Source organism: Pleurodeles waltl, chromosome 1_1, assembly GCF_031143425.1.
Source record: "Pleurodeles waltl isolate 20211129_DDA chromosome 1_1, aPleWal1.hap1.20221129, whole genome shotgun sequence".
NCBI lineage: Eukaryota > Metazoa > Chordata > Amphibia > Caudata > Salamandridae > Pleurodeles > Pleurodeles waltl.
In genome coordinates, this window is record NC_090436.1 from 196,348,795 (window position 1) to 196,364,431 (window position 15,637).

The following is a 15,637-nucleotide window of genomic DNA, read 5'->3' on the forward strand; positions in this document are numbered from 1 at the left end:
TTGAGTCGCCGGTAATCCACACAGAACCTGCGTTCAGGAGTGGCACCAGGAGCAGCAGTTTTTGGGACCAAGACCACAAGACTGGTCCAAGGGCTACTGGAAAACTCAATAACCCCAAAAGGTAACATTTTGGATACCTCATCCTTAACGTTGACCTTAACCTTGTCAGTTACCCTGTAAACTTTATGTTTCACATGTGGACTGTTCGCAGTGTCCACATCATGTGTACACAAACAAGTGACCCCTTGGATCAAGGAAAACAATGAGGCAAACTGTCCCAATACCTGGTGACAGTCTCTCTGTTGTTCTGTGGTCAGTGAGGGGGAGAGGTTCACACCCTTCACAGACCCATCTTTCACCTTAGCAGGCAGGAGGTCAGGAAGAGGCTCACTCTCTTCCTCCACCCCATCATCTGTTGCTAGGAGCATTTTCACTTCAGACCTCTCAAAGTGAGGCTTGAGGCGGTTCACATGCAGGCCCCTCAAATAGTTATTGGGAGTCTGCAATTTTACCAGATAGATTACATCACTCTTGCGCTTCACCACCTCAAAAGGCCCAGTCCACGTGTCATGGAGAGCCGAAGGCTCCACTGGGGCCATCACCCACACTTTCTGGCCAGGCTGAAACTCAACTAAAGTAGCATTCTGGTCATACCAATGTTTCCTGTCCTCCTGGCTTGCTTCCAGGTTCTCTTGAGCGAGCTTCCTGAAGCATTCTGTCTGGTTTCTAAAAGCCAGCATGCAACTGAATACATCCTGGGGGGTGTTTACTGGAGGCTTTCTCCAAGCGTTCCCTAACCAGACTCAAAGGTCTCCTTGAAGGGTGGCTATACAGCAACTCAAAAGGGCTAAATCCAAGACCCTTTTGTGGCACCTCCCTGTAGGCGAACAGAAGGCATGGCAAGAGGACATCCCACTTACGCTTTGAGGGCTCTGAAAGGCCCATGATCATGCCTTCCCATTTCTTTTGGGATAGTAAGGAGTGGTAAACCTATAGGTTACCCCACACTCCTCCCACAAACACTTCATATATGTGGATATGAAGTTGGTACCTCTGTCAGATACTTTCTAGTTGGGGAACCCCATGCAGGTATAACCCTCATCAATGCACGTCCCACCACAGGGGCAGTGATTGATCTTAAAGGAATGGCTTCTGGGTACCTGGTGGCATGATCCACCAAGAACAGGATAAACTTGTTGCCCATGGCTGTCTTGGGATCCAGAGGCCCCACAATGTCAATACCAGCCCTTTCAAAGGGGGTGCTGACCACAGGAAAATGTTGGTGGGGAGCCTTACATTTCCCCCCACTCTTGCCACTTGCCTGACAAGTTTGGCAAGACCTACAGTGAGCACCTGAGTGCCTGTGCATTTGGGGCCAGTAAAAGTGGGCGACAAGCCTCTCAAAGGTCTTGCCCTGTCCCAAATGTCCACTTAAAGACACATCATGAGTCAAACCCAGTAGGAAGGCTCTGAAGCCCTGGGGTACCACCAGCACACGGGTTGCCCCAGGCTCAGCAACCTTAGGCTCACTATATAGGAGGCCATCCTCCCAATAAATCAAATGTAAACCAGACTCCTTGTTAGATGCCTGGTCTGCAGGTTGCTGCTCCAAACCTTCCAGAGTAGGGCATGTCTTCTGTGCCTCACAGAATGCTTCCCTGGTGGGTCCCCCTTCCTGCTATCACTGAGTCAGCCAGGGACCTCCCCTAGTTCAGTCACATCTTCTCCTATAGGCTCCAGGGCATCCCCTCAGGTTCAGCCTCCTCCCGGACCGTGGGAACTTCTGGGATGGGTTTCCCACGCTCCTTGCCCTTTGTCCTTCTGGCAGACACCTAGGCCACTCTTTCAGGCTCCAGGGCCTCCTGATCACCCTGACGGGCTGCCATTGACTGGTTGGACAAACACACTTACTCAGGCAGGTCCAACATCTCCAAGTGAGACCTGTGTTCCACCTTTTTCCAAGGGGAATCCCCCACATCATTGCAAGAAGACAATCTACAGGTGTGGTTGGACTCACAGCTATTCTCAAGGCACCTGAGACCACCCCCCATTCAAAGGGAACCTCTGCCACTCTGCACAGATGCTCTGAGTTGTCTACCGTAACTACTTGGTGAAGTGCATTGAGAACTACCTGCTCCTCAGGCACCAGGTGACTTCTCACAATAGTCACACTGGCTCCTGTGTCTCCACCCTCTGTCCATTGATGGTCACCCACAGCCTGTAATTTTTAGTGTTTTCAGGCACAAGGGTCCTCTGGACCATCTCGATGTCCCATAGTGAGACAACGGTCATCTTAGCTGCACCCCCACCTGAAACCAACTCCTCCCCAAGAGCTACAATGGCAAAACCCTGTGACTGAGCACCAGTGGGTCCACTTGGGACATTTGGGCTCCCCCCTCACATGACTCACCTTGTCACATTTATAACATTTGAGGGGACCCTTTTCTGCAGGTTTCCCTTTAGAGGCCCATGGCTTTTTTTCTACTCGGGCTGGGAATCCGTACCCCGGGAACTAGGTTGGGGACCTTTTTAAAACTCCCCCTCAAAAATCACAAAAAATGGAAGCAGAAAAGTCCAAAAAGATAAAAAGCAAAAACAAGTAGTATGTGGTAATGTAATTGTCTGCACTGAAAACAGTAGTGTACACTTAATAACTGTATGTCAAGTAAAAATACAAATTCTATCCTCACCGCTGATCATCAATGTTAGAAATGGGGTCTCTAGTTGGCAGTCAGTTTGCACTCTGTCCATGCAGGGACCATCAGTCTAGTCAGGGTATGGGAGTTACCTGCCTATGTCCACCTCTGCTCACCCCTTTAGTAGCTTGGCACAAGCGGTCAGACTTATCTCAAAGGCATTGTGTAAAGTATTCGAACCAATACACACAATAATACAGTGAAAACACTACAAAATGGACATCACTCTAGTTTTTGAAAAATAGGCAATATTTATCTGAATCAAACAAGACCAAACAACAAAAATCCAACATACACACGTCATGATAGAGTTTTTCAAGTAAAAAGAGTTTTACTCAATAGAAAACAATGGAAATGTTGTTGTTACACAAAGTACCTGGTTTGCATCAAAACTAGAGCCACACGGGCGTCAGAAAAGTCAGCGATGCATTGATTTCTTCTTCGCAAGTGAGGCCGTGCATCATTTCTTCTCCAGACGGGTAGGCAATGTGTTGTTTTTCTCTCCCACAATTGAGCGATGCGTCAAGTTCCAGCCATGGCACCTTGGATCCATGCAGGTTTATAATGACTTTGACGCCCAGCAATTTTGGGTGAGATGTACAGTGATAGAAAACCCCGCTGCATGGGGTTTGTGTCATTATTAGCAGCTACAAGGGGGTGTTTTGTTGTTTCTCCAGCCGCAATGCAGGTGATACGTCGATTTCCCAGCTGCGATGCAGGTGGTGTGTCGATTTCAGCTGCGAGGCAGTTTGTGCGTCATTTTTACAGTCATGTTGCAGGTGGTGCAGCGAAACATTCCCCGTACGGCTTCCTGTGCATGGATTTCAGTACTTGTTCTACCAGCTTCACCTTTCATTGGCCCAAGTACTGGATAGGGCACCGTTAAGCAGGGCAGGAGTCTCAGCAGAGAGTCCAAGCGCTTGCTGCAGAAGTCTTTGATGGCCCTGAGATTTCAAAACAGGAGGCAAAATCAGTCCAAACCCTTGGAGATTCTTCACAAGCAGGAATATACCACAAAGTCCAGTCTTTGCCCCCTTCATCAGGCAGAAGCAGCAATTGCAAGCTAGCCCAACAAAGCACAGTCACAGGCAGAAAGCAGCACTTCTTCTCAGCCCTTCAGCTCTTCTCCATCGCAGAAGTTTCTCTTGGTTCCTGAAGCAAATCTAAAAATCTGGAGTTTTGGGTCCATTACTTATACCCCTTTCTGCCTTTGAAGTAGGCACATTTCAAAGGAAAGTCTTTGTTGTTATCAAGATCCAGCCTTGCCCAGGCAGGCCCCAGACACACACCAGGGGGTTGGAGACTGCATTGTGTGAGGGCAGACACAGCCCATTCAGGTGTAAGTGGCCACTCCTCCCTCCACTCTAGCCCAGATGGCTCATCGGGATATGCAGGCTACACCCCAGCCCCCTTTGTGTCACTGTCTATAGGGGATTCACAAACAGCCCAACTGTCAGTCTGACCCAGACAGGGAATACACAAGCAGGCAGAGACACAGAATGGTTTAAGCAGGAAAATGCCCACTTTCTATAAGTGGTATATTCAAAGTGACTATTTAAAAAACAACTTTACCAAAATATGTATTTTTAAATTGTGAGTTGAGAGACCCCAAACCCCACATGTGTATCTGCTCTCAAAGGTAAACTTCACTTCAAGGACATTTAAAGGCAGCTCCCAGGTTAACCTATGAGAGAGATAGGCCTTGCAACAGTGAAAAACTAATTTGGCAGTATTTCACTGTTAGGACATGTAAAGCACATCAGTATCTGTCCCACCTTTAAAATAACTGCACCATGCCCATGGAGCTACCTAGGGCCTACCTTTGGGGTGTCTTACATGTATAAAAAGAGAAGGTTTGGGTACACTTGCCAGGTCGAATTGGCAACTTAAAACTGCACCTAGACACTGCAGTGGCAGGTCTGAGCCATGTTAACAGGGTTACTCATGTGGGTGGCACAACCAGTCCTGCAGGCCCACTAGTAGCATTTGATTTGAAGGCACCGGGCACATCTAGTGCACTTTACTAGGGATTTACTAGTAAATGAGATATGCCAATCATGGAAAAACCAATAACACACACAATTTACACAGTGAGCACTTGCTCCTTAGCACTGGTCAGCAGTGGTAAAGTGCCTAGAGTACCAAAAACAGCAAAACAAAGCCCAACACACAGTCAAAACATGGAAAGCAGATGCAAAAATAATAGTGGAGACCACGCCAAGGATGCCAGGTCTAATAGAGGCCAACTTCTCTAACAGTGCAGATGCACAAGGGTCGGACCTTTTATCAATATAAACATTGAAATCTCCTAAAAGGATGAAATTTTAAAAATTGAAGGGTGTACTGAGCCTCCTCTGAGGAATTAAGAAAATTACCTGTATAATGAGGGGGGGATAGATAAGCACTTCTGACACAGACAACTGGAAGGAAATTGCAATACAGATCCCAAAAACCTTTTCTCCTTTATCATCCAGTAAATTAAAGGTGGAACACCTATAACTTTTCTTAAAGGAAACCCCCCAGTTCCCCATCTCTGCTACCCATCCTCCAAGTGTGCACACAGGAATAACCCTCTGGGAAGGCAAGCTCAATAAACGGTGTAGACAACACGTTCACCCATGCTTCCATTAAAAAGAATACTTCTAACTGTTTCACGCTGTTTATGCAGAGAGCACTTTAAGTCAGGGAACACACTTTGATCAGTGCGGCCCAAGTTTAGCCAACAATTAAAATGTTCTTATGACCTGACTCAGTTTTAGTTTGAGTAACTGTAGACATTCCTGCAATGGAAGTGAGGCCAAGCACTCACAACAAACCCTTGACTGTGAGAAAAATGCCAGTGCAAGCTTGCACCTGCAACCCACCAAGGCCCTCAGAATATGTTGCTCATTGAAAAATTATCTGAAGGTCGAATCAGAGGCTGCACTCGAAATGGCAGCATGGCTGGCGATGTCATTGAGACGGAGGCAGACAGGATTGAATTTGGTGTGCCTCCAGCAAGTCAGCTGCAGACCTGCTGCATGCATCTGCTGAGCGTCTACACCACGGCCCTTCTGTTAAGGGTAATGTTCATTATCCTCCCAGGGTCAACTACAACACTTCCTACATCCAAAAGGTCCCCTGCATACAGCCAAAATGGTAAAATCATCCAGAAAGCCTTAAAATCGAATGTGAAGTGCAGCAGGGTACCACCTCTCACAGCACATCCATGCCTCAACCCTTCTTTTAAGGGCAGTGTTCATTACACTCGATGAATTAGAACTCTGTTGTCCTAAATGGCACCTCTAGGCACCCCAGAGGAGTAGAAATGACCACCTTGATTGCCACTTGCATTGCAAAACAACAGAGCGGACCAAAACGCAACTGACTACTGACCACTGGATTCAAAAGGTGTAACAGGCTAAGCTGAAAAAAACGTTTAGGTAAATATTTAACTGATATTATCACTGTGATCACTTCTATAAGTCCCCAATAAAACATTTCTCTCGCTCGAAGCACACAATACTAGATCAGAAACTGAAGCTCAAAACAAAAGGTACAAGTGCAGGCATTCAAGGCTGTCAATTCCTACAGGTAAAAAGGCACTCTGCATTGAGACGTAATGGTTACACCATTCAAAAACCTAAAAATTAGAATGGAAGTGTAGCAGGTTACCACCCGATCTAACTTCTGATTCATAAAAATGAAAGCATGGCTAAGTTTCGGATAGTTTAATTCCAATAAACCAAAAGATCCTCAACAAACTGAGTTACATAGAAAATGGTAGCCTTCTCAGAACTGGGTTGTTGTAGCTGCCAATAGAAACCACTTTAAAAGATGTCAGCCTTGTATTCTTATAGCTAAGAACATGCATCCTATACATCAGCAATAAAGGCGAAGTCGTGGCACAACATATACCTCCACCAACACTAGCACGTTTAAAAAAGCTCCACATTTGCATAAGCAACAAACATTTACGTAACATTCTTTCCACACCAAACAATTGACACTAATTGTTAAGCATGTCCATACTCAATTTTTCAATAGCGTATGCATTCAAAAGCTAGACACTGTCACATGGTAAGAACACTGCAACTCATATAGTACAATGGAAATAATTCTTAGTAGATGGAATGATATATCAAACAGCCAACAGCACAAGATGAAAGAAGTATACTTCTCTGGGATAATCTATGACATAATTGAAAAAATCTCTAATCAAGAGTTGAGCCAGGCTTATACAAATTAGACAATGGCTGCAGGGGGAATCCACTTCTCTATAGTGCAAGAAAACCCTGTATTTTTCTGACACACTTCCAGGCTATCAGTTTGCCATCATATATGCTTCGTCATTATCAGAAATTAGAATCAATAGGTCTTATATTTAAAACAATCTAATACTTTATAAAGAATGTTATGATACACTTTTCTAAACTCAACAGTTTACTCAGATGTGTTCTGACAAAATCTTATTGCACAGGATTTAAAATGTAAAGTTTTACTAAGTGGCCAAGGATCACACTGCATGAAGTTTGCAAAGCATGTCAACTTTGCCACTGATTAACCCTGACAAAAACTGAATACTTTTCCGTCTGAGCAATTCTTGTGAATAGATTCTTGAACTTTAGGTGGATGTTTCCAATTTCTCTAAAAGCGTGCAACCTTTGTGAGCTTGTCTTTCCTACAGTGAATGATAAAAATTTAACATTTACAAAATATATGTATCTTGTGAAAGTTTTGTATTTGTATTTACTTACTTGTGCTGTGCAAGCAATTCCAAACCAAGCGATATTCTAGGTATGAGCAAATATTAAAACGGACAAAAAGATAACATACAAACTATTATGAAGAATATTTCAAACAAACCAACAAATGAATATAAACAATACTGACATCAAGAAGACACATGCTAACACTCCACTTTTCAGTTCTGCTTAAAAATGTTAAACATTAAGATGTGAAATCCGCTTAAGTAATAAGTAGAATAGTCTCCCCCCACCTCTAAGCATTTTTACACCACAGTTAATAAGTCGAGATAGTCAATCTGAGATTTCAAAACCTTTGCAGTTTGTGGAGGAAAAAATACGCAACGTTGCATCATCCATGTTCTATTAAACCTTTTGTCCACCTCTGCAAGATGTCCACTGATAGGAGATGAACAACAATCAGACATTTCATGCATTTACAAACTCCACATAGCAGAAGATTTAAACCATGACATTATGTGAAAAAAATACAATTACCTGTAACCAAAGGGATTCGTTGGTGGGCCCAGATGCAGTCAAATTTTCCAGATCTCCATCTCTATCATATTTAAATGTTGTCCCTGCAATTTTATAGTCCCCATTCCACTGAATGATAAATCCACCATTTAGGAAATTTTTTTCAGGGTCTTCTCCCCGTATTGCAAGAAAATTTCCTGCTGCTGCAACTTCTATGACTCGGATATCTCTGGCGCCTTTTGGAACCCATCCAATGTCAACATAACCTGCGGACAGGAACAGTGATACATGTTATTTTATTTAATTACTGACAAGCGGTAAACAGCAGACTATTTTCTCTAATAAAGAGCTATTAGTAAACAGTGGTATATTTTGCTTAAGAATACATTAAGGACTTCTGAAGATGACGTGGCATGCAGGTCAGGGAACTAAGGCTAAATGTTTACTCTGTCTGGATTGAACAACTGCAACACAGCTCTATGTTAACATATATCCAAATCTACACCATTCAGCTCTCAGGTCACTGTGTAGTGCTGATGATTTACCTGTTTTTGAATTAATGTTCTATGTGTTTGTCTAACTTATTGGGCTCAGTTCTGTGGGATGGTAGGTATAATACTAAAATCATTCGTTGCAAAAAGTAAAAGGAATTCATTTTTGAACAATCGTCTCAAAATCAAATGTTTTAAAAATATTGTTAATCTGTAAACTGCAAAATGTGGCTTTTTGTTTTAGGACAGTGAGAAACAAACTTCAGTCATAATTCAATATGTTACTTTTGCACGTTTCATATTTACTTTACAGGTCAACCATATCATAAATTAGTAATATGCTTCATAGGAAATAAAAGACATCAGTGACTGACAGCTACACTTCATTCAAATACATGTTGTTATAAAAGGCCTACAGCACATCCAAAACACCTTTGCCAGACTCAACCTGGACATTCCCCGCCACAAACATATCTCCATTCACCTAAGAGACCTCCACTGACTTCCTATTAAGAAAAGAAATAACGTCAAGCTCCTCGTTTACGCTTACAAGGCCCTCCACGACCTACGATGCACCTACCTTAACCACTGCATCACCTTCTACTCCCCACTTGGCTGCCGGAAGATCCTTCGCCCTCCTCATGGCAAAGAGCTGGAACACCCTACCCCTGCACCTCGCTACCTCAATTCAGGAAGGACATTAAAACCAGACTCTTTCACTGAGGCTCAGAGGACAAACCCAGTTAGCACCTGGAGACCCTTTCGGGTGAGTAATTGCACTTTATTAACCCTCTCTGTGATATTTTTTTTTGAAGGCCAGTGGGTAGGCCATGGCAAAGTAGGGCCACAAACCTAAATTGAGCTATTACCAAAATGCCTAAACAGAAGGACTCAAAACGATAAGCATGATTCCCTAGGAAACCTTAGCTTACCCCATTTACCCCATTTACATTTACCTTTGCAGTACTGTGGGCACTAGAAAAATGAGTGAAGAATTGTTTTTCACAAACCAAACAACAACTGCAGTTAAATGCAGAGAGCACCTAAAGATGTACACACACCAAAAAGGTGTAAGTAAAAAGTGAAAATCCTTTTTATTAAAATGAAATGGTTTATTTAATAACATGTAAATTATATGAAAACAATTGGAAAACTATGTGTTCTTTCAAGACCCATATGTGATTTATAATATGTAGAAGTTTTGTCCAGGTCAAAGTTTTTATCTTTGTACAGAGACTAAATTGTTGAGGAAATTAATCTGGTGTATTGAGAGCTTTCGTACTACAAACACATGGCAACAGAAGCTCATATAGGTATAAGCCTAAGATTTTAAAAAAAAGAAGCTTCCTAAGCTCTTTGGCTAGAAAAGGATGATCCTGTCCATCATCTTAATAATTTTGCAGCAAAATTGCCCCAACTGCATTTTTAAAAGCATCATTTTCAAATTAAAGTACTTTACAAAATTAAGGATGACATACAAATTATGCTTGAGAAACTATTTACAAGATCTAGAACTACAAAGGGTACTCGACATTGGGTGAATTCTTTTTAGGCACGTGGCTTGCTACGTAAGTAGAGGTAAAGCTACGAGCTGGGGCTGTGGCACCTAAGCTTTGATATAGTTTCAATCAACTTAAATGTTTGATAAATAGCAGTCTTTAAGATATGCACCATTTCCAAAAAGTGATTACCAAATTGTGGTATAAAAGTCAATTAGTGGGAACAGGAAATTGGTATAGGGCACTATGTAAAAATACAGATTCATTTTTGATTGAAAAACACCTAACTAAGATAGAGCAAGGGTCACAATTAGAGACTTGGGTGTATCTCAATTTTAGGTTATAAATCTCTTTGGGCATTCAACTTTAAAAGAATTAATTTCCTATCCTGCTGGTTTGCATATTATACACCCCAGGCTATTCATAGAATGAATACATCTAATAATAACATATGCTTTATGTGTTCTCAAGGGGGAAAATGAGATTGTGCACATATTTTTTTGGAGTGTCCCAAGTTGGTGCATTTTTGGGAGAGGGTATTTTTCAAATTGAGTCAAGGTATTCAGATGATGTTGCAGGCGGAATTAAAACAGGTGCTGTTTGGGGTAACGGACAGGGCAATTTGAGGAAGCCTACGCTAGGAGTAGAGGTAGCTTTAAGAGAAACGAGAGTATGTGTGCCCCACTTTGGATGTGATGATTTAGTAAGCACAAGTAGTGTTATGTATTAACCCTACAAGTCTAAAAATCAAGATGTTCACTGTAGTTTCTGCCATATTGTACCAATTAATGGCCCAGCTATGTTGGTACTGCTTGGCACTTTAAGCACTTTTTCGTATTGGACTTAAAAAAATTAAAATAATGAGTTTTTAAAATAGGCATACTGTAAGGCACAAAATACCACAGGAACCTATGCCATTAAATAGCAAGTACTGTAGCATGTAGCACTTTTGGGTTCTGTATTTAAAAGAAATATGGATGCTGTAAGACATAAAGGGGGTGATTCTAATTCCGGCGGGCGGCGGAGGCCGCCCGCCGGAATTCCGCCCCCATAATACCGCTCCGCGGTCAGAAGACCGCGGAGGGTATTATGAGTTTTTCCCTGGGCTGGCGGGCGGTCTCCAAAAGACCGCCCGCCAGCCCAGGGAAAAACTCCCTTCCCACGAGGATGCCGGCTCGTAATCGAGCCGGCGGAGTGGGAAGGTGCGACGGGTGCAGTGGCACCCGTCGCGTATTTCAGTGTCTGCAAGGCAGACACTGAAATACTTTGCGGGGCCCTCTTACGGGGGCCCCTGCCGTGCCCATGACATTGGCATGGGCACGGCAGGGGCCCCCAGGGGCCCCGCGACCCCCCCTACCGCCATCCTGTTCATGGCGGCTTTCCCACCATGAACAGGATGGCGGTAGGGGGGGTCAGAATCCCCCATGGCGGCGCAGCAAGCTGCGCCGCCTTGGGGGATTCTAAGGGCAGTGGTAAACCGGCGGGAGACCGCCGGTTTACCCTTTCTGACCGCGGCCAAAGCGCCGCAGTCAGAATGCCCTGCGGGGCACCGCCGGCCTGTCGGCGGTGCTCCCGCCGACCCTCGCCCCGGCGGTCGAAGACCGCCGGGGTGAGAATCACCCCCAAAGTATCTTGAGAATCTACACACTTCAGTTAATGATTTATTGTATTTTATTTTTAGTGATAAATAATGTTTTGTATCAGGCAAGTATTGTAGCCCCTTGCACTTTGAGTCTTTTATTGGTAAAGGTTTTTCTGTACTGAACTATGTCTTATCTGAGCTCTATCAACTCTTTGGGCTGTTGTATTAATGACTGTGATGAATATGCTCAATAAAAAAATAAAATTGGTGCTTGAGAAAACAACTGTTTGATTGTATTAAATGGTCTTTCAGCTTGATGTGCCTAGCAAAGGACTTTCTTTATATTTCCTTTTTAAAACATGGGTAATGTCACTGGTCATCCCTACCAAAATCATAATACATTGATCGTAACAATTTGCAAATCCATAACACATTATCATTCTTCAACAACTAACAATTTTTGACATTCGTACATAACACCAATTGAAAATAGTTGAAACCAACTTTGGGTCCAAGAAGAAGCCAAAAACATTCAATATAAATGGAAGGGAATGAAGTTCTTCCTGCTCAGACCCTCACTTCTTAAGTTTGAAAGACAAATGATGTTGCTGTAGTATTGATAGCAAAAGCACATGTTCTTGATTTTTCTAGAAACGTCTTTGGATCCACTAGAATATTATGCAGATAGAGCAAGTCAAACTGATTAGAGCTATAAGAAAATTCTGAATCCATAAAATATGAAAAATAAAATAGTGGTAGCATTGCACAACCCAAATGTCATTACTAGATATTTAAAGTGACCAACCAGCTTCCCACTAGTTGCCTGCCTTTATATACATATACATTTTAGTAAAGACTTATGTTTCATAGGCTGACTGTATAATGCCCTTTTTATGAGACAAATGATCCTTAATGCTGACATTTTTGTGTGGGTGAACACGAATCATGCATGTGAGCCATGACATAAGCCTGTCTCATAGACTACAGTTTTGTGGGACTACTCTCATAGTGGGGGAAGGCTACTGTCTTTGCTAGGAGTTATTAAAGTATACAGAAAGTGATGAACGTAATGCTTGAATTAATCTCAGCAACTGGTATTTATTTGGCATCACATTTCAATCCTTTGTTATTTTGCAGACCATACCACCTCAGTTTGGCACAGTTATATGCAAATCAGTCTTAACTCTGCTCCAATGGGAGCAGTCTAGGGTAAGTTAGAATGGCTTCCTTAGGACTTCCTTCTTCGTTTTAACTTCTCTCATAATCTGTGTTTAATTAACAGTACTAAATCAATACGTTCAGAAAATGAAGTTGGACATGTTGAGCAGAACAACCTGTCCTTAATCTCTTCTTTCAAACTGCTTCAAAAGAGAGTCATCCATTTTCTTTCAACCTAGGACGCTTCAGCTGTCATTTGACATAAATGAGTCATACAGCTAATTGTAATCATTCCCCCTTGCTGGACATCATATAGTGCTTCAGGGTGTTCAAAAATCTTTTAAATGGCAGTAGTTAAAAAGCGTTTGTCTCCAAGCAAGGATCTGAATTTCTTAATAAAGAAGCAAATGTGGGTTCAGTAACACAATCAATCAAGTACGCAGCATTTACACAATCCAGTCTAAAATGTGCAGGGTAAAAGCCTCAATTTTGAGTTGCATCATGTTTTCAGAAAGATACAATTATGTGCTATCTTCCAAGACAGACCTGCCCCAGAAAGACAAGGGGACTCTGGGTTGAGGACTCTCTCTAGGTTCACTCCCAATGCAAGTGAAGTTCCTAATGAGGTCCTCACATTTGAACAAGCTGCCCTTAAAGATATTGAGAACTCAAGGGTTGAAAAGCCATTTTACAACATGTTTAGAGATGAGCTCTCAGCTGTCAACTCTCTTGCAAATGACCCATTCATCTCTATTAAACCAGCTGACAAACGGGGCCACTGCCATCCTCTCCATGTCAGATTACAGAAATGACTCAACAACTCTCTGACCACAGGTACTAAAGCCTATCAAACACAATCCCATAGGCAAAATCACTGTGAAAATCTGCTCAATAGTGCGTGAGGCTGAGACACTGGATTCGGTGAATAAAAATGAAGCTGACTTTCTGGTCAACATTTACCCATGATACCATACTTCTTTGTACTTCCAAAGATAATAAGGGCACCCCGTCACCACTTGGGAGACCCATAGTGTCAGGGATTAGCTCCCTTTTAGAATTCTGTGATCAATTTCTCCAATTCTTAGTGGAAGAAAACTCCATTCTTTATTAAAGATACTAAGGACATTTTGAATCTGGAGCTAATAATGTCAGTAACGTTGACTTATTGTTCACCCTAGATGTAGAGGCTCTCCACACTAATATTCCCCAGAACGCAACCTCATAGGTCATCGAGGAAGCTATGCAATACAAGTCCTGGACTTTTCCCACACGGGTGCAGTTCATCATTGAATGTGAAACCATTGCCCTCAAAGAGAACTTTTCCAGCTTGAGGACATTCTGTACCTCCAAACTCAAGGTACTTCCATGGGATGCAACTTTGCACCTAGTCTGGCCTGCCTCTCTATGTCCCGTTTTGAGAGGGAATTTATTCTCTGTAGTGATAGCCCAAATGCAGACAACCTCCTTCTGTGGCATTGCTATATAAATGATATTCTCACACTATGGCAAGGCGACTCAACCACCAGTGAGAGCTTCACTGAATGGAATAATTCTCTTAATCCTTACCTTCACTTTACTAAAACTATCTTGAACAAGGAACTTTCTTTCTGGATTTGACTGTCCCCATTGATGAGGGAAGGCTTACTACCAAAAGATTTAAAAAACTGACTGATTGCAATAGCCTCCTTCTATATGATAGCCACAACCCCAAGGCCCTCGGGGATAACCTCCTAATTGGCCAATTCCTGAGGATCCACTGTAATTGTAGCACAATCACAGACTTTGATAAACAAGCCATGGCTTTGACAGACTACCTGAGAGAAATGAACTACCCTCAACAAATCATTAACATGGCTCAGAAAAGGGACAGGAATAACCATCATGTAGCCCTTCTTGAGACTAAAACAAAAGAGCCTGATGACACACTCACATGCATGACCACCTACACCCCCAACTCCAATAGAATCAAAAAGATCATTATAAAACATTAGTGTATTCTACAAATAGGCTCCCTTGATATCCTATCCCCCAGTTCACTTTTACACAGCCCAGCAATCTATGAGATATGTTGGTACATACCTGACCCAAAAGTACACCTGAAAGAACAGTACATCCTATGGGTTTTGTCACGAATGGTGGGCCATTACCCATGTGTACCTGTTGTGGCATTAGAGAAATCTCACTAAAGAGATAATGATAGACAACACACACACCTAGACGTTGATGAGTCATACGAACTGCAACACGAAGAACTGCATCTACATGATCACGTACCTGTGCATATTCAAGTATATAGGCATAACCCTAATATCTGTAAACACCTAGATATTTGAACACTGTAGTGGCATAAGATATAGAAGGAAAACCACTAAAATGAATGCACATTTCCCAGACATGAACCACACTCCCAATGACTTTGACTGGGTAGCTTTAGAAACAAAGCATTGTGCAAATAAAAACACTTTGCTTTACAGAGAGCAGCCCTCGGTGTTCCATCTGCAAACCCACATTACTAGCCTAAATGGTGACATCCCCTGGAGTGAACTGGATCAACATTGATCCCTCTAGTTTGTGTTCAGCTATATCCATTACCCCAGGGTGTTCTGCATTTGATGCACTGTTTACACTGTTTACATCTTATGACCACAGTATTTCCTGCCAACTTGATTCTGTTATCTGCCTTTAGATTCCTACTATTGAGTGTCATCTAACTTCATTAGGAATGGTGGAGTCCCTTTTTTGGACCACACTCAATCTTTTTCAGTTTTTTTCAATTTATTGAGAAACCATCATTTTTTAAAAATGTTTGTATGTTGTTCTTAGTGAAAACAGGTTTGTGGTCAATTTCATACTATCTTTCATTGATTATCACTTTTTGCTGACCTGTTTCTATTGGAAACAAGCCCTTCCAACTTGCGATCCTTTCAATCCATCAGTCCCTGTGTGGCATGTCAGTATGACAAGTGCACGTTCCCATGTGCCCCACCCACAAACAGACCGCAGCATCATA

General features: G+C 42.5%; 1 protein-coding gene across 3 annotated transcripts in view; it reads right to left on the reverse strand.

The window, feature by feature from the left end:
* The window catches only part of ADAMTS12 (ADAM metallopeptidase with thrombospondin type 1 motif 12), a 3,732,731-nt gene that overhangs the window by 1,121,424 nt on the left and 2,595,670 nt on the right, over window positions 1-15,637 (reverse strand). For all 3 annotated transcript variants that reach the window (XM_069220543.1, XM_069220552.1, XM_069220534.1), the window contains one exon: window positions 7,919-8,163. In XM_069220543.1, the coding sequence (XP_069076644.1) occupies window positions 7,919-8,163 (245 nt within the window). The remainder of the gene's footprint in view (window positions 1-7,918; window positions 8,164-15,637) is intronic.